General features: G+C 39.7%; 1 protein-coding gene across 7 annotated transcripts in view; it reads right to left on the bottom strand.

The window, feature by feature from the left end:
• The window catches only part of AP3B1 (adaptor related protein complex 3 subunit beta 1), a 208,541-nt gene that overhangs the window by 28,923 nt on the left and 152,092 nt on the right, over positions 1-27,526 (bottom strand). For all 7 annotated transcript variants that reach the window (XM_059694255.1, XM_059694261.1, XM_059694257.1 and 4 more), the window contains one exon: positions 3,787-4,018. In XM_059694255.1, the coding sequence (XP_059550238.1) occupies positions 3,787-4,018 (232 nt within the window). The remainder of the gene's footprint in view (positions 1-3,786; positions 4,019-27,526) is intronic.

Here is a 27,526-nt window from a genome sequence, read left to right as displayed (position 1 = left end):
TGACAGTTCTCAAAATGTCTTGTTGATAGCACTCTTTGACATAGTTTGGTATCATTTTCAGTCTTGAGATAATTAAGTGGGAGTTTAGTGCCATGCTAATCCTGAAGGACAGCTCATGATCAATGGTATGTTTTATTATATAAATGCTTCAGGAACAAAGTGATCAGCATAAAATTATTCATATAATGAATGCTCATAATATTTGAAGCCTACTACATTGAAGAAGTCTACCCTTTCAGGTGTCTTAATTTGGATACTTCTCTGGATCTCTACTATATACATGAGAGAGTTAGATAGAAATGGCTGAAAAACATAGGTTCTATTACACCACACCATTAATCATGAAAAATGAAATCACACAGATGCCATCTACTTTGATGTGACAACTGTACAGTAACTAGTGAAATCTTAGCTGACTTCAAACGTGTCAACTGTTAACATAAAGTCACTGAACAGTCACTGAACAGCCTAAGGCTATTCTCTCTTTGTGTGTCTGTTTTACATCTCTTATATACTGGTCTCTCTGGGGGAAATGTCACATTATGCCTAATATTCTTTCAAGGAATTCAGTTTCACACTTCAAAGGCAGGGTAAAATTCAGACAATAGTCATCACATATTAAACATGAATATAAAATAGATTGGTGACAAATAAAAGAAATCTGCTGTGGGGGAGAGGGGGGGTGGGTGGAGGTGGAAGAGGGCATAGAAGGGATAAATGGTTTATGGGGAAAAATAAATAAAGTTTAAAAACAACAAGAAATATGCTGAGCTCATTATTATATGTATATGTGCTTATTAAATAAAACAATTATCTTAGCTGCCTTATTTCACAAAACATGAAAATACAGTATTTGTTTTTGTTGCAGTTTTAAGATGTTTTTGGAGTAACTCCACTATAATCTATTGATAAAAGAGACTAGGTAGTATTATATACAAATATCTACTGCATGGGAAAGAACTCTGTATCTTGAGGATAATTCAATAAATGCCAGTGAAATGAATGAAACATTATAGTCATAAAATGTGCCTAAGGAAAAAAAAGCCCACTACTAGTACTGAGGCAATGGTATATGTTCATATTTTATTTCTGTGTTAGGGCCATACTATGAAATTTATTATATTTATTTCTTTTATTCCACATAGGCCAGCAAAAGTTCAAGTCACTGACTCACTGTGCCAGCACAAAGAAATGTTAATACTGTTCTACTGTTTTAACCTTTGGATAACATTTTCAACCTTCAGACAATTTATCTATCAGCTGCTTGACCCTTCTTAATTTTTTAACTAGGTAAAAAAGGCTTAATTTTAAGCAATCAAAACAAATTGTGATACTCACAAAATAATAAAGAATATGTTACTATATTAATATATTTACATATATTAACTTTACAAAAAATTAAAAATAAGGACACTGTATTCTTTAAATGGTGTCTTGATTACCAAATTATTTTTTTTAAATAAAGGGTAATAAGTGTGTCTGAATCACCTTACTATATCTCTACATTGCTTACTTATAAAAATCTAACATATTCCATCTATTATAAAGTGGTTTATTCCTTTGTGTATAAACGTAACACAAAGAATGACTTCTTTACTGAATGAATGACTATGAAAAGTATATAAGAGGATTCAACAATGTCAAAGAGCTCAGGTAAAGATGAACAAACATAGAATGGCTATGTGAAATAATGAGAAAGAAGGCACAGTTTGGTCAAAAGGCTTTGCTCACTAAAACTTATAAATAGATAGTATTTGGAACTATCTGATTATACATTTCAAGGATTCGATGATAGAAACCTTAATTACTTTTAAAATTTGTTTTTATTGATTTCAGAGAGGAAGGGAGAGGGAGAGAGAGAGAAACATCAATGATGAGAGGGAATCATGGATCGGCTGCCTCCTGCACACCCCTACTTGGAATCGAGCCTGCAACCCAGGCATGTGCCCTGATCAGGACAACCTTATATTACTTTAAACTGAAAGCCTGAAGCTTCTCTGAACAAAACTTTAGTGTTGTCTCCACTTACACAAAATAGAAACAGAGACAGACATTCTAATTATTATCCTATTTTAAACTCAAAGTAAGACATACAATTATAACACTTACTTTTTAAAAGGTATATTTTTGATACAGTTCTTAAAAATGGAAATAGATGACATCTGGTCAGACAATATCATGTACGGGCCACTGAGGCAACCCAGAACACATGCTGCGTTGGAAGGACAGCCCCTCAACACCGCTGGCCGTGTAGTATCTATATAATATCTATAAAGAGCCAGGGTCGTATGACTGAAGACGACCAGGCCGGAAGTCAGTGCTGGGTTGCTGTGGCGACCCAGCACTGACTGGGGCGCTGCTGATGCCCCGACCCAGCACTGACTGCCTAGGGGTCTGTGGATCAGGCCTGGAGAGAAGCCTGCAGAGAGAGGGGCAGGGTCTGATCCGTAGCCTCTGTGGCAGATGTTGATCAGAACTTGCCTTTCTTTCTCTCCTGGCCTGGCCAAGAGCCATGCCTCCATTTCTCTCCAGGCCTCCACAGGGGCTGCTGATCAGCCCCACCTTTCTGATCAGGCCCCGTTGATAGGCCCAGAGACGCTGATTGGTATAGAAACTGACCAATCAGAATCAAATCTGGGTCAACTGTGAGGAGCCAATGGCTTCCTAGGAGGAGGAGCTTTTGATGCTGACTGGCATAGAAACTGACCAATCAGAACCAAATTGGCTGGCAGAGGAAGGCAGTTGGGGGTGAGATCAGGCCTTCAGGGGAGGGCAGTTAGAGGTGATCAGGCAGGCAGAGGCAGTTAAGGGCGATCAGGCCAGCAGGGAAGGGCAGTTGGAGGTGAGATCAGACCCACAGGGGAGGGCAGTTAGGAGTGATCAGGCCAGCAGGGGAGAGCAGTTAGGGGCAAGATCAGGCCGGCAGGGAAGGGCAGTTGGGGCGAGATCAGGCCAGCAGGGGAGGGCAGTAAGGGGAGATCAAGCAGGCGGGCAAAGGCAGTTAGGGGCGATCAGGCAGGCAGGTGAGTGGTTAGGAGCCAGCAGTCCCAGATTGTGAGAGGGGTGTCCAACCGCCCACAGGGATCAGGCCTACACTGGCAGTCAGACATCCCCTGAGGGGTCCCCGATTGGAATGGGTGCAGGCTGTGTTGAGGGAAACCCCCCCACCATGCACAAATTTTGTGCACCGGGCCTCTAGTGTGGGAATAAAGACTCAGTACTGCCCTAGCATGTGTTTTATTCCAACAAAAATGAGATTTCTGGGTTGGTTTTTAAAAAATGTATAAAAAAATCTTGATTTTTAAATAGTGGTAACAGATTAAAACATTTTTAAAACATGATGCGTATAAACACCAGTAATATACTCTGGGCTAGTATATATTATATGTGTGGAAAGGAAGATAAGCAATATACTATATAATCTTCCATTCTTCACTCTCTTCACTTTTCAATTTATGGGATGTGAAAGGAAACAGGGAAGGTGAGGTCTACAATAATAAAGATAGTCTAAAATCAGGAATGAGACTGAAATAGAGAGGTAGGAGGAAGATGATGCAGCTAGGTAAAGCGGGAGGCAATTTTGATTTTTCAGACCTATCCTTCTGTGAATACTAAGGGCAAAGAAATGTTTTTTATTTTTATTTTGTATGATAAATTTGGTTTAAAAGGGGAAAAACAATCATAAACTGAGTATGCTAATATCAATAAAATATGTATCTACTTTACTTTTAAAATGAACACATTTAATTATCAAATATAGTTCAAATTTTAAATGAGAATATTTACCTATTGGATTAAAAACATGCATTTCCATGCCTGTAGGAAGTTTTTTTTCTCCGATGTGGATATTTTCAATCTTTTGATCTGTAGTATTATTCAGTGTTATTTGTACAGAGACCATCTTATCACCAAAAATGCAAGGCTGTCTTGAAAAGAAGTAATGGGCAGCTAGTCCTTTCCCACTCATGCGATGAAGCAGCACATGAGTTTTCATTGGTACAAAGACAGGAGTACTGACCTATTGCAAGTTGGAAAAAGGAAAAAAAATGAATTAGTAAACATCTACACTAATAAAAGAGAAACATGGTAATTGGTGTATGACCGCTACCCTTTTCATTGGCTAATCAGCGAGATATGCAAATTAACTGTCAGCCAAGATGGCGGCCGGCAGCCAGGCAGCTTGAAACTAACATGAGGCTTGCTTGCCTCAGTGACGGAGGATCGTTGGAGGAAACCAATGTTCCCCGCCTGCGGCTGCAGGCCTCTGAGCGGGCAGTTTAAGAAACATTGTAACAAATACCGCTGGACTTCAGCAGGCAGATTCGCAACATTGTAAGCAAAGGCCAGAGACCTACTTTCAGCCGTGGAGGCCTAAGAGCTGGAGCCAAGCCTCAAGGTAAAGGTGGCCCAGAAAAAAAAAGAAAAAAGAAAAAGAGAGCCGAAACCGGTTTGGCTCAGTGGATAGAGCGTCAGCCTGCAGACTGAAAGGTCCCAGGTTCGATTCCGGTCAAGGGCATGTACCTGGGTTGCGGGCACATCCTCAGTGGGAGATGTGCAGGAGGCAGCTGATCAATGTTTCTCTCTCATCGATGTTTCTAACTTTCTATCTCTCTCCCTTCCTCTCTGTGAAAAATCAATAAAATATATTAAAAAAAAAAAAGAAAAAGAGCGGTTGGGAACTTCAGTCACTCCCAGCCTGAAAACAGCCCTCAGCCCCTCACCCAGACTGGCCAGGCACCCCAATGGGGACCCCCACCCAGATCCAGGACACCCTTCAGGGCAAACCAGCCGGCCCCAACACCCTGAGCAGCCCTGCTCTGTGCCTGATAGGGGGGAGCTCCGCAACCCCCCCCCCCGCCCCCACGGGCCCTGCTCTGTGTGTGATGGGGTAGAGCCATAACCTCCCCATGAACCCTTCCCTGAGTGTGAGAGTGGCGGCGCCCCAAACCCCTGATCGGCCCTGCTCTGTGGGTGATAGAGGGCGGTGCCACAACCCCCTGATGGGCCCTGCTCTGTGTGTGACGGGGGCAGCGCCCCAACCCCCTGATTGGCCCTGCTCTGTGCGTGACAGGGGGTGGCGCCGCAACCTCCCCATCGACCCTGCCTTGAGTGTGACAGGGGACGGTGCCCCAACCCCCCAATTGGCCCTACCCTGAGCGTGACTGAGGGTGGCATCACAACCTCCCAATCTGCCCTGCTCTGTGCATGACGGGGCGGCGCCCCAACACCCCAATCAGCCCTGCTCTGAGCCTGACCAGGGGCTGCACCTAGGGACTGGGCCTGCCCTCTGCCACCCGGGAGCAGGCCTAAGCCAGCAGGTCATTATCTCCCGAGGGGTCCCAGACTGCGAGAGGGCACAGGCTGGGCTGAGGGACCATCCCCCCCCGCCCCCTGAGTGCACAAATTTTTGTGCATCGGGCCTCTAGTATTTAATAATTCTCTTAGAAAATATGCAAAAATTTCTAACATTAACTCTTGCTTTCCCTAAAGTATTACATAAACCACAATAACAAACATTAGCAGAACATCACATATAGGTAATTAAGTCATAAGTTTTTTGTGAAGTAAATTCTTCAAAACTATTAATTTTTCTGTACTCTGCAGACATAAATATTTTGAAAATATGTCTAATAAGAGAATCTCAGTTATATAAATATATTTTTTATTTTAGAGTTTATAAAGTTTTTTGTTAGTTTTTCCTAGGTACACTATATTTGAACATTTTGCTAATTTTAAAATTGGTTTTAATAATTTATCAGTTGATTTTCTCAGGTCTTTGAACTGTAAGACAGTCTTACTTGCCAGTAATGAACATTTTGTACCTTCATTTCCAATCCTGAGTCCTTGAACTTTTTTCACCTTGAGTTTCTTTCACTGTAAATGGAAGACTATGACCTCCTTTAAGGTGGTTTCTTCCGTTGCTTTAGTGATTAAAAAGATCTTCCCTACTTTGAGATCAGGTAACTTCTGCACTTCCATTTTTTTCTAAAGCTTTCTTTCTTTTTTTTCAAATTCAGTGAAATTGATGTAGCCTACTGACTCCATATTGAAGTACTCTTCTATAAATACTTAACCAATAGTATGTACATGATTTTTAAAAAAATATTAAAAAAAAAAATTTTCCCTGACCCCTGTACATGTAGCCATTCCTCAATGACCTTAAAGTACAAACATTCTAATTATTTATGTACCTGAGAGATAATTTTGGGCCTTGATTGAGCTATTAACCCAGCATCACATTTTTTTATTTCTTATATCCCTACAATATGATTAAATTATTTGGCAAAACAAAACATCTCTATTCCTCTTCCCTCTACTGCCCAGTATTTTCTTGCCTAATCATCTCTTTACCCTTCCACTGAACTTTAGATTTCTTTAGTTAAATTCTCTGCTCAATCTTGAATGAAATCAGAGGCAGCATAGTAAATGAAGAAATAATCCATTCTAAACTCATGTCCTGGCTATCTTTCCACTCAAAGCGGAAGTATTGCATGTGGCTTGACCTGACATGGCCAAGTTTTTTTTTTTAAAACAATTTGTAATTAACCAAGCCTAATCAAGACTATTTCCTAACAAGAGCTCTCCCAAACTAGGTTTTCTATTGTAAGTGTGAAAGTGCATATTAATCTATGCAACATGTTCACTATGCCACTGACGTCTGATGACATTAAAACCTCATCCTATATAATAAAAGGCTAATATGCAAACTGACCAAATGGCAGAATGACCGGTCACTATGACGCACACTGACCACCAGGGGGCAGACGCTCAATGCAGGAGCTGCCCCCTTAGTGGTCAGTGTGCTCCCACAGGGGGAGTGCCGCTCAGCTAGAAGCCGGGCTCATGACTAGCGAGTGCAGCGGTGGTGGTGGGAGCCTCTCCCTCCTCTGCGGCAGCACTAAGGATGTCCGACTGACGGCTTAGGCCTGTCCCTGGCAATCGGATATCGCCTGAGGGCTACCGGACTGCGAGAGGGTGCAGGCCAGGCTGAGGGACCCCCATCCCCGAGTGTACAAATTTTGTGCATTGGGCCTATAGTTAATAATAAATTAAGATTCATCCACAAAAATCCAAAAGTTAAATATCATATATACTAAATGATAGAGAGTGTCTTCAAAGCATCATTAAAGTATAGTATTCCTTTTCCAAAAGTTTAATCCATACGGATGGACAATTTAAAATATAACCTAATAAATACTTAGGCAAATTTTAAATTTTGGCTATATAAAGTAATAAACAACTGGCCTATGCGTCCTATTTTGGCTGTTTGATGATAATAACAATAGTCTAATATTTTAAGTTTTCAAAGCACTTTCACTTTTAAGTGTAGGTTCTTTTCCTTATAGAAAAATTATTTTCAAAACTCTTCTGTTTCAATGCACACACTAAGTTCTATTTCCTTTACAAATTCGGGGGTGTGAGTGGGGGTGGGAGGTGGTGGTGGTGGTGATTAGCACAACCTAAAACAGCAAACCTTAGCAGTAAACATTCACTCTTAGAGTGGGCATCATAAAAATAAGCAAATGGACAGAGAACGTGTGTGTAAGTTTACACGAGTATACCGTATATACATAATATATTTATAGGTTTACACTCAGCAAAAAAATCTTTTTCCCCCATAAATTCCCATATCACTGAGGCTATGACAATCAACTTTAAACATACGCCCTTAAATAGATAATTATATTTTTCAGTTTCTTATGTTTATTCTCTTAACTAAAGAAGCATATTGGAAAAAGTAACCATCTTAGTGTTGTTGTTTTTTCCCTTCGTTGTTCCAGAGACACAGTTTTCATTATCTCCTTAAATACATGTTGATACAGCCAATCATGTGGATGTAAAGTACAGCATAGGGAATATAGTCAATAATATTGCAATAATGATGTATGTGTCCGATGGGTACTAGACTTATCAGGGACATCACTTCATAAGTTATACAAGTGTCTAATTACTACGTTGTACACATGAAATTAATATATTGTATGCTAACTGTAATTGAAAAATTTTAAGAAGTGAAAAAAACTCATGAAAGCTTGGGCAACATATCATATGGGGAAATAAAGCTAAAAGTTGGAGGGAGGCAAGTGTACAGTAGAATGAAAAAAGCAGGACAGAAGCAGGGGTTCAGTTTACAAGCAGCCAGGAATCAGCAATCCAAATATCATAAGGTGCTGAGTAGATGCGCCACGCCTGAAGTCATTTAAGAGCTATCAACATGTCTTGGTTGTATTGAGTCTCTCTCTCAATCTAACCCTGTGAAACATGCCCTTAATATCTGTGCTTTTTTCTACCTCGTCTCAAACTTCTGCACCTTTATTATAATAGCTAAAAAGATGTGCAAAGGAAGACAAACAGTATGATTCTCTCTACTCATTTTCCCGCACTCAACCAAGTTCAAGAAGCACTGAATTCAACATTAAAAATGTCCTTCCTGACAATCTTGAAAGGTTATGTGTGATAATACAGAGTTCTAGGTCCTTCTACAAGAAGTAGCATCACACCTGGCACTTTGTGCTAATAATATATACTTCTTTTTTATCTACAGAAAGAAGCTAACTGAAAAGGTTTGTGTTTTTTTTAAAAAAAATCTGCTTTCTAAGTTCATACAAGTCATATTAAGCCAACCCCCTCTAGTATCTAGATCAACTACATGTGACATTTTGTTCAATAAACCCAGTAGACTCCATAAATCCTTCACCATTTCCCATGGCTAATACAATTAATCCTGACAGGAAAGCAAGATTTTATTTTATTTTTATTTTTTAATATATTTTATTGATTTTTTACAGAGAGGAAGGGAGAGGGATAGAGAGCCAGAAACATCGATGAGAGAGAAACATCGATCAGCTGCCTCCTGCACACTTCCCACTGGGGATGTGCCCGCAACCAAGGTACATGCCCTTGACGGGAATCGAACCCGGGACCCTCGAGTCCACAGGCGGAGGCTCCATCCACTGAGCCAAACAGGTCAGGGCGGAAAGCAAGATTTCAGTTCAATATTTTGTACATCTGATTAGATACCTATATTCCAGAAACATATATATATATGATCTGTGGATGCTTGTATTCTAAGATATTAAACAGTGTGAATGGCTTTTCCGACTTCACATTTTATAAACATAAATTTCATAAATGTAAAAAAACACATACATCGTAAGTTAATTATAGAATGACCTATATTTGGATTGTGAAAATGACAGTTTTGGGGAAAAAGGTAGATATTTAACAAGTTTGAGCAAAACTGATCTTGGGCAGGGGTCAGCAAACACAGCCCACAAGCCCAAATATGGCATTTTATCGAGTTTTGCTGGCACAGCCCTACTCGTTCACTTACACGTTGTCGATGGCTGCTGTCCAATGGTAGAGCTGAGTCACTGCAAAGCTAACATATTCACTATCTGGACCCTTTACCGAAAAAGTATGCTGACCCCTGTTCTAGGGGCACAGTGTTACACCCTTGCTTCTCCCCTCCCTTTCCCTGTCAACAGGGAACAATTCTCCACAGGTCTCTTATATTTCTGCATGTTTTCTGAACAAAGGCATTAACTACTTTGCTCCTGACAATTTTTTTCAAGGATGTTTGTATAGCAAACAGCCTTTGGGAACAGGTAAACGCCCCTCTCTGCGGCAAAAGTAAGACAGGTTTGCGATAGCCCTTTATAAGACTCGGATCTTCTATACGCTGGCTCCTCTTGGTGTGTAAAGCAGCACACTGCACGTGCAGTCACCATCTGGCCTTCATCGTGTCACCCCATAGAAGCTACGCAGATGGTGGTATTCTGCCACAATAGGCCACTGCATTGCTGTGAGTAATCAATTACCTGTGTCCTCTATAGGTATCTGTGAAACTGTCTCAGGCTAACCTGTTATCTTGCAAGTAGGTAACATCTCATACCCTTCACAGTTCTTAATACCCCCTCACCCCTTTTTCGGTCACTTAACATTCCCAGATCCACTTTCTGCAAAGAGCTACATTAACACTTAATAGGGCTATCTATCACATATATACAGCTGTGCAATGGCACCTGACTGAGGGGTGTATGTGAGCTTAAATTCCAGCTTACAATCAAGGGTTGCCATTTTGGAGTCTATATAATGGCACCATATGAGTGAGTGGCTTTGCTAAAGACACTACAGAGTAGAAGCTATTTTTTTTTTCTTTTGACTTCCTTTATGAAAGTCCATGCTATCACCCAGTCAACTCTATCTATGGATTTCTGAAGTGTCATGATGTGTTCTGAGAGCTGACAGGAAGTGCCAAGTGAGCTCCGTGGCCTGAAGAATAGGAATACAACGTCCAGGGCCGCTCCGACCTGTTTGGAGACTCAGTGTTGGCCTTCTTCCCGCAGCAGTAAGTACGGAACTGTCTGCTCAGCACACCCTGCCATCTTCTAGGAACCTTGCTGTGTTCAGTTCCAGATGAAGCTGGCATGTTCTCATGCCACCTCATGACCTGGCCACGGTTAATTTGTTCAGAAATGGGCACAAGGCCTGGTGTGTCCGTTTCTGAGGATTTATGGGTTTGGGACCTGGGAAGTCGATCGAGTCTCTCTCAAATGGCTAAAATTCTGAGATTTAAAACTCTAATGTCTGTGGCCTTAGTCTTGCCATATTGTTCAGCTAAAAATAATATGTAATTTTCTTATTTATTATTAGAGGCCCGAAATTCATGCACGGGTAGGGTCCCTAGGCCTGGCCGGCTATCAGGGCCAATCGGGGCCTTCCTTCCTCTGGCTGTCGGCTGGGGCCTTCCTTCATTCCACCACCACCCCCTGGTGGTCAGCACACATCATAGCGAGCGGTCGAACTGGTGAGCTGAACTCCCCAGGGGACAATTTGCATATTAGCCTTTTATTATATAGGATGTTGATCTGCCTCCCCACTTATTCCCCATTTTTATGTTCAATTGTATAGAACATAATTGTATCCCTTTTCAAAATCAAAGCATAATTTTACTATTTTAAATGATTACAGAGATTTATAGATACTATAGCTCTAGTGTTGGTCATAACTATACTTTAATAGATGCTGAGTGTTCAATTATAACAGTTTCTAAAAATATTAGTCTTACAGAGCATCTGTGATGACAGGTGGAGATTATCAATATTAATATTTGTTGGTTTTAGGATATGACCTGACCAGAAATTTTCTATTTTATATAACTAGTGGCCTGATGAACGAATTCATGGACAAGTGGGGTCCGGCCGCCCCGCCCCAATTGGGGCCAATCAGCCAGGCCGGCCGTGGGTAGGGGATGCGGGCGGTTGGCTGGCTGGCCCTGCCCCCTGGTCAAGGGGGCAATTTGCATATTAGCCTTTTATTATATAGGATTGTAAAAAAGAAAAAGGAACAAGTGCCATATTTCTTGAAAGCACACACAAAGAAAAACATTAGCTAGAAAGACTCCTATGATACAAACACTAATTCCCAAAACATCTAGCTTTAGGTAACAGCATTATTTCCCATTAAATATTAAAACTTGTATAAAGAGGATAGTAGGAAAGACAATATTTGAAAACATTAGTTTTGATTTAATTATTTAACTGCTAATGTTCAAAGAAGTAAAAATCTAGCTGCATTATAAGTAAATAATATGGGCCATCCTCACTACGATCCTTGAGGAGGTAATTAGTTCAGTAACTGTAATAACTCTAAAATAAAAAGCCTCCTTCTGGAGTTAACTGAACAAAAAGCATCAAGTAAGAATGAGGTAATTCTCTACAAATCTTTACACAGCATATGTTTAAATAATAAAACCCGTTTGTGTACCTTTAGATGGTTTATGAAAATAACCAATCAATTTTGCAGACACAACATTATTTCTAAAGGAAATCTATGTGACTCATGATGCCTGTAGATACACAGAGACAAACCACACATATTTTATCAGTTTATTACAGTAAGCAAATAAGCGTGGAATGAGAGTGCACATAACTGTCTACTTAGCGCTTACTGAAACATTTATAAGAGCTGTTATCTCCCTAATAACAGACAGACAGCATGCAATTTTAGAGAGGAGAAAAGCTTCATATTTTTTAACACTTCACTAAAAAGTAACTGAAGAGTGTAAAATGAAAAATACTCTGTGCAGTTAGCTGGTAATGGACCATATTATCAACTCAAGTTAGATTTATAGGATACAAACCAGTCACTAATAGTTATTTTATGACATAGCATGTCTGCTTTTTTTTGAGATTATTAAGATTAAAGTTGTAAAACTTCTTTTGAACATAGCTGCTCCAAATGATTGAATTATAAAATTTAAATAAGAATTGAAAAATAAAACACAGAATATCAAGTAGGTGACTAAGAATAAACCTTGTTCAATGTCTGCATTATTATTTCAAAGCTGACATATCCATGTAAAGCTTTATGAAACAATGTTTTCCAGCCTTTTATGCTTTAATCCATAGTTAGTCGCTTAATCATTTCTACATATTTTCAATGTATTCTGGTTTTGGACTTAAAAAAATGAAGATCTGCAGTACATAAAAGGCTCTCTTTGTATCTAGCTTTGTTTTATTTATTTTATAGCATATCTATTTAGATATATGATTTATAAAAATGACCAGAGATACAGTTTCATCTTTAAAATTAGGATTTTTAAAATCAAATGTGTGTCTCAACTGATAGAGCTGTAATGCAGAAAGCTACAGTATTGTCTTATTTACCCAGTAAATTATAGAAAGTGAGTCTATTTTACCTTTAATCCATAGTATTGGGCCTAGTACTTAGTATAGGGTTCAAAAAGATCAAAGTGGCCCTGGATGGCTTGGCTCAATGGATAGAGTGTTGGCCTGCAGACTGAAGGGTCCCAGGTTCGATTCCAGCCAAGGGCACATGCCTGGGTTGCAGGCTTGATCCCCAGTGGGGGACGTGCAGGAGGCAGTCACTCAATGATTCTCTCTTATCATTGATGTTTCTATCTCTTTCTCCCTCTCCTTTCCTCTCTAAAATCAATAAAATGTATTTTTTTAAAAAAAGATCAAAGTGCAAATGTGTTTAACTCTTACCTATAATGATAAACATAGGCTCAAAGAAATAGATTTCAATCTCCCATCAAATATTACTTTAAATAAATGGTTTATAACCCCAAAATAACTTCCTCCTTACACAGAGGTGGTCAAAAGTAGGTTTATAGTTGTAATGTAAATAATAACACAAGAATAAATTCCACGTTCTGTGTACTCAGAACTGTAAATCTACTTTTGCCCACCCCAGCCTATGTAAATCTAGGTATTCTAGAAAATACTTATGATAATTCCTTATATTTTATTTTAGTAATCAATATATATTCTGGAAAACATAAAACTGCTTTTTACCTTTTATTTTGGTAATAATATACATTATAAAAAATGTACTTGCAGAAAGAGCCAACTATATTATCAACTGACATTTAATAAGTATCTTACTTCATGGATGGTATTAAGCAGGAGCCAGGAAACTACACCAGTGGATAAAATTTAGTCCACTGCCTGTTGTTATATAGCCTGTAAACAAAGAATGGTTTCTGCATTTTTGAATGATTGGAAAAAAGAAAAATAACATTTTTTGTTACACTAAAGTCATATGAAATTCCAATGTCAATGTCTATAAATAAAGTTTTATTGAAACACTGCCACATTCAATCAGTTATACATTGTTTATGACTGCCTTGGTATTAGAATGGCAGAGCTCAGTAGTTAGCGCCTGCAGGGCTGAAATTATTATCTTGCCTTTTACAACATTTGCTGACACTCTGGTATAGAATGTATTCAATTTACATTGGTGTTGAGATGAAGAGGAAATTACTTTATAATAATATCCTACTAGAGAGGAACCAAGATGGTGGCATAGGTACACACTTGTACTTGCTGCCTTGCACAACCACATCAAAAATACAACTAAAAGACAAAATGGATATAATCCAGAACCATGGGAAGGCTGGCCGAGTGGAAATTCTACAACTAGAAGGAAAGAGAAAGTGCATTGAAGCTGGTAGGAGGTGCGGAAGTGCAGAGGTATGGAGGTGTGCACGGAAACGGGCTGGCAACTGGGTACACTATTTTCTTTTTCAATTGGGAGGGAGATACAAGCTCCCAATTGCTTTGAACTCCAGTTCAGGGCGAGACTTTGGGGACACAAACTCATACAGGGAGAAACAAGACTGTCTGGCATCAGGGCGGAATGTGAGGGCAGCTTTCTCGCAGAGGTGCTTGCAGTGATCATTGTTCCTGCAAAGGGCCACAGGACACAGAGACCCCAGGACCTCTTCTAGCCAGAGCAGGCTGGCAGTCATTGCTGTTTGCTCCGCCCTGATGACTCCCTGAGACCCCACCCCACCCAATTTACAACCCCACCCAAGCTGTGCAAAGAGGCTTTTACATATGAATGGCCTGTTCTTTTGCAATCTAAAACTTAAACTGCAGCTGGGTCAAAGAGCTCCAAAGCTTCCAAAAGGAGACCTAGACAGCAGCCTGCATTGCTTCACAGCTGGGCCTCATTTGGGCACTTCCAAACCCCAACAAAGAGTAGGAATCTGCAGATCTCTCTGTAGCTCCTGCTGGGTGGCCGCAAGCAGTGGCTGACCTTGCACCTCCTTAGAGATCCAAGAGCCAGTGTACCCAGTGGTCAGAGTGAGACCATACTAGAGTACAACTCTGCATATCCATAAGCGACACACTCAGGGGGCAGACTCAGTGTGCACCAAAACTCCACTGAAGCAAGTCCTGCTCCATAAGGGTGTCTCAAGCACAGCAGTTCTCCCACTGTAGACACAGCTGGTCCTCACAACCAACTGGCCTGGTGGTCAATTCCTCCCAGTGATACCAACAGCAATCAAGACTTAACTACAAGAAGACTGTGCACACAGCCCACAAAGGGGTGCATCAAGAGTGTCCACCTCAGGTAATTGGGGAGGCTGAGCCACTTGGGCCCTATAGGTCACCTAGAGCACAAAGCCACTCTATTAACACAGGGAAGCAGCCAAAATGCGGAGACATAGAAACAGGTCACAAACGAAAGAAATGGAGGAAAGCAAACGACTGGATATAGAGTTCAAACCCACGGTTATAAGGTTACTCAAGAGTCTTCTAGAAACCTCCAAGAAATTTAGTGAGACCCTCAAGGCTATGAAAAAGGACCAATTAGAAATTAAGCATACACTGACTTAAATAAAGAATAATATACAGAGATCCAACAGCAGACTAGAGGATAGCAAGAATCAAGTCAAGATTTGAAATACAAAGAAGCAAAAAACACCCAACCAGAAAAGCAAAATGAAAAAAGAATCCAAAAATATGAAGATAGTAAAAAGCCTCTGGGACAACTTCAAGTGTGCCAACATCTGAATTATGGGGATGCCAGAAGAAGAGAGAGAGCAAGATATTGAAAACCTATTAGAAGAAATAATGACAGAAAACTTCCCCTACCTGGTGAAAGAAATAGACTTATAAGTCCAGGAAGCACAGAGAACCCCCAACAAGAGGAATCCAGAGAGGACCACACCAAGACACATCATAATTAAAATGCCAAGGGCAAAAGACAAAGAGAGAATATTAAAAGCAGCAAGAAAAAAACAGTTACCTACAAGGGAGTACCCATACAACTGTCAGCTGATTTCTCACCAGAAACCATGCAGGCCAGAAGGGAGTGGCAAGAAATATTCAAAGTGATGAATAGCAAGAACCTACAACCAAAATTACTCTACCCAGCAAAGCTATCATTTAGAATTGAAGGTCAGATAAAGAGCTTCACAGATAAGGAAAAGCTAAAGGAGTTCATCACCACCAAACCAGTATTATATGAAATGCTGAAGGGTATTCTTTAAGAAGAGGAAGAAGAAGAAAAAGGTAAAGATAAAAATTATGAACAACAAAGTGATAATACATATCTATCAACAAGTGAATCTAAAAATCAAGTGAATAAAAAGTGTGATGAACAGAATAAACTGGTGAATATAATAGAATCAGGGGCAGAGAAAGGGAGTGGACTGAGAATTCTTGGGGGGAAGGGGGTGGGGAGATGAGGAGAGGGACTCGCCCAAAGTCGTACACCTATGGACGAGGACAGAGTGGGGGTAAGGGCATGGGGTGGGGTGGGAACCTGGTGGAAGGGAGCTATGTGGGGAAAAAAGAGGAACAACTGTAATAATCTGAACAATAAAGATTAAAAAATAAAAATAAAAATAATAATAATATCCTACTTTTTCTCCTCCCCAAATATAATCTGTAAGCTTCACTGTCAATACTTTTAAGAGATCTGAAATGATGCATACATACTTTTATTTACCACTTCCATGAAAAAAACAACAACAAAAAAAACAGTTCCCGAAACTGGATACAAATATGTTATACTAGAGGCCCGGTGCACAAAAATTTGTGCACTCGGGGGGGGGGGTGGTCCCTCAGCCTGGCCTGTGCCCTCTAGCAGTCTGGGACCCCTCGGGAGATAACGACCTGCTGGCTTAGGCCTGCTCCCTGGTGGCAGAGGGCAGGCCCAATCCCTAGGTGCAGCCCCTGGTCGGGCTCAGAGCAGGGCCGATTGGGGGGTTGGGGCGCCGTCCCCTGTCACACTCAAGGCAGGGTCGATGGGGAGGTTGTGGAGCAACCCCCTGTCACACACAGAGCAGGGCCCATCAGTGGGGTTGGGGCTCTGTACCCTGTCACGCACAGAGCAGGGACCATCAGGGGGTTGGGGTGCTGCCCTCTATCACCCACAGAGCAGGGCGGATCAGGGGGTTGGGGCGCCACCACTCTCACACTCAGGGCAGGGCTGATGGGGAGGTTATGGCTCTACCCCGTCACACACAGAGCAGGGCCGGGGGCGGGGGGGTTGGGGCGCCGCACCCTGTCGCCCACAGAGCAGGGCCCGTGGGGGGAGGGGAGCTCCCCCCTATCAGGCACAGAGCAGGGCTGATAGGGAGGTTGGGGCCCCGCCCCCTGTCACACACAGAGCCGCAGGGCAATCAGGGGGTTTGGGCGCTGCCCCGTCACGCTGATCCCGGTGCCGGGAGGCCTCGTGGCTCCGCTGATCCCGGTGCTGGGAGGCATATTACCCTTTTACTATATAGGATAGAGGCCTGGTGCACGGGTGGGGCCGGCTGGTTTGCCCTGAAGGGTGTCCTGGATCAGGGTGGGGGTCCCCACTGGGGTGCCTGGCCAGCCTGGGTGAGGGGCTGAGGGCTGTTTTCAGGCTGGGAGTGACTGAAGCTCCCAACTGCTCCTTTTTTTCTTTTTTCTTTTTTATTCTGGGCCAGCTTTAGCTTGAGGCTTGGCTCCAGCTCTTAGGCCTCCGGCTGAAAGTAGGTTTCTGGCCTTTGCTTACAATGTTGCCAATCTGCTGGCTGAAGTTGGGCGTATTTGTTACAGAGTTTCTTAAACTGCCAGCTCAGAGGCAGCGGTAGGCGGGAACGTTGGTTTCCTCCGTCACTGAGGCAACCAAGCCTCATGTGAGTTTCAAGCTGCCTGGCTGCCGGCCGCCATCTTGGCTGACAGTTAATTTGCATATCTCGCTGATTAGCCAATGAAAAGGGTATCGGTCGTACGCCAATTACCATGTTTCTCTTTTATTAGATAGGATACTCTTATATACGTTTTACTATTCTTTCCAATATATTTTTTTCTGACTTTCCTTTTAAGGGTCTTAATAAAAACAAAACTGAGTCTGGTTTTCAAAGTGCTTAGCAGAAAGATTCCTGTAATTGGTTAGAATAAATTTCATTAGAACCAGTACATTTTACCTAAGGACATGTGCTGTGTTATTTGATCGATGTGATAATCACTTGACCTTAACAGTTCTATTGCTTTCTCATTGACAGTATCAATGACATAATATAAAAAAATAAAAAATAAAAAATTTGGTGTGGTCTTCCACTGTAACCAAGTTTAGAATCTTGGCATTATTGTTGACATCCTCATTGCCCTCCAACAACTAGTTGACAAGTTTGATGTCTCTTGTATTCATTTCCTTCTTTTCTGTCCATCTACCACCAGCCTAAGCTGGTTCAGGTCATCATTGACATTTAAAACACTAAAAAAAATTTTTCTTTCAAATTGCAAAAGTAGTGCATGTTTATTGAAAGTTATTTCAAACTGTATGGGAATATAAGCAAAATCCCCCTTAGGTTTAAGCATAATTAACATTTTGTGTCCCTCCCAATCTTTTGCTCCCTTCTGCTTGCTCATTCAAATTGGTCTCCCTGCCTTTAGATCCCTTCCGCACCAATCCATACCACAGATTCCTGTAAAAAGAAGTCTTTTAAAATGTACCTCCCTTATATGCTTAGTGAGGTGTGGTGCAAAGTGCTTGGCTTTGAAGCCAGACAGACCTGAGCTGAAACTCCGGCTCTGTAACTTATAACCTCTATGACACTAAAAAAATTAACTCTAGGGACTTCAATGTTCATAATGTGAAATGGGGAAATTACCATCTTACTTCAGGGTTGTTGTAAATCTAGGCTAAACATAAAAAGAAAATTTGGAGGAAAGTAGTGCCTGAGGAACATGACAGGCACGAGTGAGGGAGTAAAATCAGATTTCAGAATTAAAATAAAAGTGTGTGGGGCTACAATTCAGTACAGGAAAGTTATGAAAACTAAGCAGGTCAAGAGGCTGTGACACATTGCACAAATTAATGTGTACATGGAAGTCTCCTAGGATGAATGTGGGGTGGAGAGATTATGCGTAAGATACCGAGATCTTCACTGAATGTGGTAAGTGATGAAGATATCCCAAGATGAGAATGACAAGAAAGGGAAAGGGTATAGTAAGATGGGATGGGCCAATAAAAACAAGGGAAATGAGGATAAAAAGGGAATGGCCTAGCCCAGTGATGGCGAACCTTTTGAGCTCGGTATGTCAGCATTTTGAAAAACCCTAACTTAACTCTGGTGCCGTGTCACATATAAAAATTTCTTGATATTTGCAACCATAGTTAAACAAAGATTTATATTTTTGATATTTATTTTATATATTTAAATGCCATTTAACAAAGAAAAATCAACCAAAAAAATGAGCTCGCGTGTCAGAGATGACATGCGTGTCATAGGTTCGCCATCACTGGCCTAGCCCTAGCTGGTTTGGTTTAGTGGACAGAACATCAGCTGTGGACTAAAGGGTCCCAGGTTCGATTCTGGTCAAGGGCACGTGCCTGGGTTGTAGGCTCGATCCCTGCATGCAAGAGGCAGCCAATCAATGATTTTCTCTCATCATTGTTATTTCTGTCTCTCTCCCCCTCTCCCTTCCTCTCTGAAATCAATAAAAAATATTAAAAAAAATTTTTTTAAAGGGAATGGCCTAGATGCAACAGCTGGGAGCTTCATATAAACACTCCTGCTGGAAATAATGACTTTGTCAAAGACAGAATTATAGAGCATTCTGAGTCAGGAGGTCATGCTGAGAATACTTCCTATAGGACAGCAAGACCCAAATGGAAAAGCTAGGCTATGTAACAGTACTTTATAAAAGTATGTGAGGGAGGGAAATTGTTAGCTGTTCAACATATTTTACTCATGGGACCACTGCATCTAAAAACTGGCCATGCTGCTTGTATTTAAAGGAATGTAGTGAGGAAAAAGGGGGCTATGGATCTCATCTGGATGAAGTCCTGGAGGAAGAAAAAAAGTGTGTCTTAGATGATGTGCTAATTGGAAAAGCAGCTTTATTACAGCTACTTTAATTTCAAGAGGTCTCTTTAGGGATGCTTTCCTTGAATCTGATAGAGGGGAAGAGGATGCTTTTATATCATGGATGCCGATTAGAGGTGCCATAGCTGCTGAGGAATTCCTGCCATAGAACAAGAATGGGGAAATGGGTCCTTCAAGACCAGAAACACACACACACATGTCCACACACACACACACACACGTATGTTTATTTCTGCCTGATCTGTGCATGTATATTTTAAATGCTTCAGTGAGAAGGTAGGGATGGGGAGAAGAATGTGATTTATTACACAGAAGCCTTAGAGTCTTTGCAGTCCATGTCTGTGGTAGCAAACCTTTTGATGACCCAGCTTTCTTTTCATTAAAGTCTTGAATTTTTCTGGATCAAGTGCTGGGATTAGGTCCTAGGTACTCATACTTCAGCACTGGCCCATGTATTCTGAGGCTGTACATTTTTTTCTTGACATATGGAGCATTTTTCTTCAGAAGTAAGGAAGGCTATACTTCCTTCTTGTCAGGCAGAGTTAGAGTTGGCAGTGGTAAGAAAGAAAACACTAAATTTTAAGTTAGAAGGCATTCAAGTTATTTGATAAGAAGAAAACTAATTTATCTTAGTTTGAATTTGTAAAATAAAGGGTTAACACTACCTAATTCATAGGATTGTTTTATAAGGATTCATAGAAATGCTGCATATGAAAGTGTTTTGTTGATTAAAGTACTCTTCTTCCATTATTATTAAAGATGACATTTATTAGCATAAGGGTAAAAATAGTGGCAGAATTAAGATGGGATTTAATACTTTTAAGCATCATTCCTGCCAAGCAATAAGCTATGATTCCTTTTTCAATATACACAAAATGTTCCTCGTGATAAAGAAAAATAAAGGTCAGCAATGCAAGCAAGTGGAGAGATTTTTTTCTATTCTTCAGAGCTCTGAATAGGAAGTAGGAAGAACCAGCATTTATTTCTTCCCAAAGATTAATGATAACTGAGGAAATTTTTGTAAATATGATCTTAGTTATGAATCAGTATCCTTAGTCAACAGAATAACTTTCTTTTTTTAAAATATATTTTTATTGATTTCAGAGAGGAAGGGAGAAGAGAGATAGATAGAAACATCAACAATGAGAGAGAATCACTGATCGGCTGCCTCCTGCACGCCCCCTACTGGGGATTGAGCCTGCAACCCAGAAGTGCGCCCCTGGCAGGAATCAAACCCGGGATCCTTCAGTCTGCAGGCCAACGCTCTATCCACTGAGCCAAACCAGTTAGGGCCAGAATAACTTTCAAAAGCAAGCCAATAAAAGGAAATTAGGATTGTCATTAAAATATCTGTCATCTAATAAGCTAGAAACCTGAAAGTGGATTTCAAAGCAAAGGAATCTCAGGAAAAGTCTGGACGTCGTAACATCTCAATGCTTTGAGATATTTTATATTTCTTTACTTTATCAGAAATACAGTATTAATAAAACCTCTACCATCTACATATCTATCTTCAGTACTAAACTTATAGAATTCCATTTTTATACTAAGGAAAAGAAATTAACTCAGTATTTGAACATACTGAAAAGAGAAATGAAAAATATCACTAAAGAAAAAGTAATGAATACAATCTGAAGCAGCTGGATGGGGTACTACACCGTATGTCAAGAGACCTGGTTATGGTTTCAACTCAGCCATACACGCTTAGTGAGACCTCAGCTAAACCACAGCCTCACTGAGCTTCTGTTTTTCTCTTCTGTAAAATGGGGCTAGTTATACATATCCTGTCTGTTTCACTGAGTTCTGAAATTGATTTTTAAGCTGTTCAATAAAAAACATTATTGGGATTATTAGTAAATTGAATTTTCAGTCAATGTTAAAACACCAATGTCATATAACATAAGGTCAGGAAGTTAAAAGTATATATCAAAAAGCTGAATCACCAATGGAGAAGGGCTTTAAAAAACAATAGTGCTGTATTTATTGACAGTACCATCCAGAGGCCTTTAAAAAGCAATCCCTTCCCCCATGTCCTTTTTCTCTGTGTTAGTTGTGGGTGAACAGGACTGTTCTCTAAAAGGTTTCTAAATGATGTTGATGTTAAAAAATATAGTATCACCATTTAACAGCCTTTTAAAGAGCGGTCCCTAGTATGGTCTTTGTTAACAACAGAGGGAGGAAGGGACTATTTTTTTCAAAGGCTTTTAGAGGATGTTGTTAAAAGAATATATAGTGACATCATTTAAAAGCCTTTTAAATAATTGTTCTCCTTCCCTCCCAATTGTAATGTCCTTGGCTTTCATTTATTTTGTACTATAAGCCGAAAGTGGACATGCCAATATATTACTGGCCATGGCAGGCATTTGTTGGATGGAGAATGATGTATTGCTTTTTAAAAGGTTGGTGTCCAGAAATAAATCCAACTCTTCAAGAACATGGTACCATTTTTATACAGGATACTGCCCACCCACCTTGTCATTTGTTTGTCTGCTCTAAGAGTGTACTGAAGATATCACCCAAACAAGTAAGGAGTCAGAGCTAAGTCATTCCAAGATTACTGTGGCATGAATATAGTCCTACCATCCTCTTTTACTTGAGTTAACTCTCCATCCAACTCAGGGCAGAATCTAACTTTCAGCTCCTCACTTGCTATCTTTATTAAACTGTTTCTGCCACTATTCCTTTAATTTTAGACTTTACCCTGTGACGAGGCAGCAGTGGGCTCTTAGGTTCCTCCCATATTAAGCTCAGGGAAGAAGAAATTAAGTCAACCATTTGGTTTAAAGCCCGAAGTCTGACAGCCAGTGTACTTTGAGGTAGGTTAGCGTATCTTTCACATAACATACCAAAGAAAAAACAACTACCCCTAGGGATCCAATCATAGGATTGGAAACAATTTTCCATCTCTTCTTGTGTGCGGTCTTTTCAGAAAGTGTCATTTCAAGAATAGGAATTCCTACATCTATAACACATTAATGAAATAATAAGCCTTTAAAAAATCTAAAGCACAGTCCTCCAATTTTAATTCTAAAGTTTAGTGCATCCCTTACTTTTTATCAATTTTGCACATAGATCTCCCTGGTTAGTTCCTGATTTACTTATGATTTAATGTAATAACCATATGATTTAGTTAAACATCGAATACTACCCATAATACAATGCTCAGCTCAAGCCCCAATTTGTTCATTCAACTCTTTCTGACCATACTTCCAGCTCAAAATGGTATTACTCACATTCTATTTTGATATTTTTTATAGTTTAATTTTCATATTATAATTTAACTTTATGGATTTCATATTATTTAACCTTATTCTTCTGCGCCATGTAAATAAAGTGCTAAGCCTAGACAATTTCTTTGCACATTTTTGCATAATTAAAAAATGTAAATAACTTTTGAATTCTCTCCTGCCTTAATAGTACAAGTTAGTCGCCAAAGCCGGTTTGGCTCAGTGGATAGAGCGTCGGCTTGTGGACTGAAAGGTCCCAGGTTCGATTCCGGTCAAGGGCATGTACCTGGGTTGCGGGCACATCCCCAGTAGGAGATGTGCAGGAGGCAGCTGATCGATGTTTCTCTCTCATCGATGTTTCTAACTCTCTATCTCTCTCCCTTCCTCTCTGTAAAAAATCAATAAAATATATTTAAAAAAAAAAATAGTACAAGTTAGTTATTTGTGCTTATATTTATATTTCAGAGTAGTATATACTTAAATGTTTTAAAATATTTTAAAGCCTCTGCATAAAATTCATGTCATTTGAGGTTTGTTTCCATTACCTACTGAGATAAATCAATGAAAAATGCTACTATAATTCTGATTCTAATAAGTATAAACTGATAAATTTTGAAATAAAAATTCTGATTTTAAAAAAGCATAAAAATAGCATGAGGAAAATATAAATATATGAAATTAGCCTAATATGATTGATCTGAAAATTTCAGCTGGCAAAATTCCTATAGCAGGGCTCCACTGGAATTGTGGGTATAGTGAGTGCCATGGTGCCATCAAGGTCAAGATCAAAGAGTACCCCGTTATGTGCGGCAAGGCACCAGAATGATCTCCAGAAAAGCCAGGACCCTACTTTTCCTCTCCTCTGTAATTTGATAGGTGAGGCATGAGTATGAGTCATCTTCCTCTCCCCACAGGGTCTATAAGTGAATTGGTATACAAAATCATGTCCTCCCAAAAGTATCCATGTCACACCCCACAGAACCTATGTCTACGTAATAATGCATGACAAGGGGGAATTAACCAACTGAATGTGAAACGGGAAAATATTCCTGGGCTATCTGGGTGAGCCATGTAATTACATGAATCTTGTAACAGAAACAGCGAGGCAGGAGCCAGTGTCAGAGAGACGCAGTGTAAAAACAACTCAATTGGTCACTACTGGCTTTGAAGATGGAGGTGCCCTGAGCCAAAGAGTGTGGCCAGCCTGGAAAAGCTGGAAAAGGCAAGATAGAGGATTCTCCCCTAGAGCTTCCAGAAGGGAACACAGCCTTGCTGACACCTTGATTTTAGCTCAGTGAGTCCCATTTTGGGCTTCTGACCTCCTGAACTGCAAGATAATAAATTCACATTGTTATAAGCCACCATGTTTGTGGTAATGTGTTACATCAGCAATAAGAAACTAATAAAGGTATTTGATGCCTAGTTGAAAACTACTGTTCTGAATGTTTGTGTTGTAAAATCTACCTATGGGTCTATGGCACAAATGTTTATTTGTATACATTTTTCAATGGCCAATCTGTGATCTGAAAAACATCAAAAATTCTGCTTTACCTATAGTATTTCCACATTGGACTTAAGCTTGAACACCAATGAATTTGAGTGGCTCTCAAACCTGGACAGTTATTTGTCAGAATCGTTTAGAGAACTGGTTTTTAAAAATGCCCCTCCACCAATAACCTTTCTATATTTTAAACGAGCATACTGAGTTGATTTTTATCCATTCAGTTAACACAGTGGTTCTCAACCTTGGCTGCACATTAGAATCACCTGGGAATCTTTTTAAAATCCTGATTTCTGGGCCTCATTCCGGAGGAGAGCTTCCAGAAAGGAACACATTCTGGAGGATGAGGCTCAGAAATCGGGATTTTAAAAAGATTCCCAGGTGATTCTAATGTGCAGCCAAGGTTGAGAACCACTGAGTTAATAGGTACTGAAAACCAATTAAAAAAAAAAAATGATGAACTGTCTTCCAAAGGCTCCAACCTAATGCACTGCATGCTATCTAAGACAACCTACTGTCCCTCTTTAGTTAGTATATATTATTAGTCTTTTTGATCAAATAGGAACATTCTGTATGAGTTCTGTACAAACAAAAGGAGATTTTTGTAAGCAGTAGTAGCCATAGACACTTGGGTGATGAGGCATAAAAAAGACAAGTTTCAATGGGGAGAAAACAAGAAAACTAAGAAATGGTTTGGGAGGAACAGAACAAGTAGGTATTAAAAGGGTAATAATTCTGAAGGAACTCTTAAAAACGTTAGCTTTTTTCTAGAGCCATTTTTCTCTGAGAAAAGCACAATAAAAAAAGTTAGACTTTTACAAAGGTCATACTGAGTCTCTGAATCCAGATTCTTAAGCATTTTGCAACTACTCATGTAAAGTTAATGTTATTAACTGCTGGGATAAATACCGCAGGTGTACCAATGGGCGTTTATGCAACCAGGTCTATGTGAGAAAAGTTGAACCACCAGAAATATAAGTAAATGATGCTCAGAAAAAAACTTAATCTGTGTTGGTCTGACAGAAACATATGTAGAATGACAAAACATTTCTTGATAGAAAGTCCACATCTACAAATCATATTACAGAAGGCATTCGGTATCATAATCCAAGATAAAAGAATTCATCTCTGAAAATTTGTTAGTGTTAGTCATTTCCTCTGCCAAGAACCCAAAATACTTCATACAAACCGTCAGTACCCCGCTACTCATTCTCTCCTGCACTCTTGTGTTCATGGTTTCCGTTTCCATAACAGAAAGATGTGCCTCAAAACTGCAACCATGGATTACTTTTTAAAAAATTTGCTTTAGAATGTAGAAGACACTCTGTTCTTGTTTATTAATAGAAATATTAGTGTTTTACACTTGTCACCATAATCTCCAAAGCTTTTACTAGAAGAAAACTAGCTCCATCCACTGATATCAAGTCTGCAAAGAATGTACAGGACATTAACCTGTATTCACTATTCTACCCAAACTATTTTTGGAGGTCTTAGAGAACTGAGAAATTACATATATGCATGCTGGGTAATTTTTATGTTTGATCTGACACTTGCTCAGATCATTTCCCTGCTTCTTGATATATAATGGCTCCTTTTGGTTGAGAGCTTTTAAATAAGCATTGAGCCACATATCTATAAAAATGTAACTTAAAAGGCACACTGGTGAGTTTCAGAATACACACAATCTGGTCAGGTATTAAAAAAAAGATATGATTCCCTGTGTCCATTTATCGGAAGACTGGAGAATTGATAACCTTCTCCAGATGTGTATCATTCTTTTAAAAATTAGTTAAAATGTATCGTTTCCTAAGGAAGAAACAGTTCAAATAAGTCAGACACTAACTTCTGAGCATTTCCTTTAACTATTTTACTTACTCCCTGGGTGTTTAAAATTAACAAGGCATTCGAACTTGTTGGGTAGTACATCTATGGATTTTAGCAAATGAAGCTATGTCAAATTTCAAATTATTTTTTCAAAGATTTTAAGAAAATTTCCAATTCTATCAAGTATGATGGAATTGGAAATTGCCAGTGGCTGGCAAGTATTCACAATCTACCTATGGTTATGCTCTGTGACTAAACAGTTTGCTGTAATTCCCCAAAGTAAAACATGCCTGTATATGAACATTTTCTGGCACAAACATGTCCCTGTCACAAAGCTATGTCTAAATTTCAAATTCATACTTAGAATCACTACTTTAGCAGCACTGTCACTGACAAGACCCATGTGACGCTTCAAACTGTGTATTATCACCCATTGACAAACGTGACACTTTATGAAGAGCCAGCCCCCTTCACCCTGACATCCTCTGTACCCTGAGTAAATAACAATTCATTTCCTAACCTTGACTTTAGAGTCCAGCCTTTCTACCCTTCTTTTTTTTTCTTCTTTCCAAACAAGTGACAAAGAACAAGGAAGCTGATTGAAGGGGTCCATTATGTATCAACTTAAAGAAAGGCAAAGTGATTGATGAAACCAGCAGTCACCTTCACTGCTAGCTACTGCACCTGTATCCTTTTTGTCAAATGACCTGAAAATCCTGCTGACAGTTTAACATTCACTGCAAGGATACAAAGTATGGGACTACAGTTTTCAATATTTCTATTTGCAATAAAATGTTCAGGGATATAATCTGAAAACAAAAGTTAAACTTTATAATTTTCTAAGCTTTGTATTTTCCTCCTACATAGTCTCTGATTGCATCAACTTGCTTTACAAAAATATTGTCAGGGGTGTGTATATAGGGTAGGGAGGTGGTGTGGCAGGGTAGGCAAAATGAATGTTTCTTTTAAACTTTATCATTCTGTCTGTTTTGTTGGCAAAGACAATATTGTTAACATAGCAGGATTCCTCCTGCCAAATTATTTGCTAAGTTATAAATACATTGCTAGACAAAGAAATTATGACTTCTTACTTTTTCTCTGTATCTTAAAAAGGAATTATTAATTAAAATAAAAAGTTAAAATGTAACATTCTAACAACAGTAATATTTTACCTAACCAATCTAAAGTTGTTTCTCAACTTTCAATAGGTGACACAGGCTTAGTGAATTCACTGGATAACCAAGTAACTAAGAATTTCTTCTGTGGATGGATAAAAGTTTACCTAATTCAAAGAACTCATGATATTTCCTTACAGCAGTGAATTCACGCACAAGCTTACTGTGTTAGAAA

The sequence above is a fragment of the Myotis daubentonii genome, chromosome 4 (assembly GCF_963259705.1).
Source record: "Myotis daubentonii chromosome 4, mMyoDau2.1, whole genome shotgun sequence".
Taxonomy (NCBI): Eukaryota; Metazoa; Chordata; class Mammalia; order Chiroptera; family Vespertilionidae; genus Myotis; species Myotis daubentonii.
The sequence above is the reverse complement of the archived record's forward strand: the minus strand, read 5'-3'. Positions and strand labels throughout refer to the sequence as shown.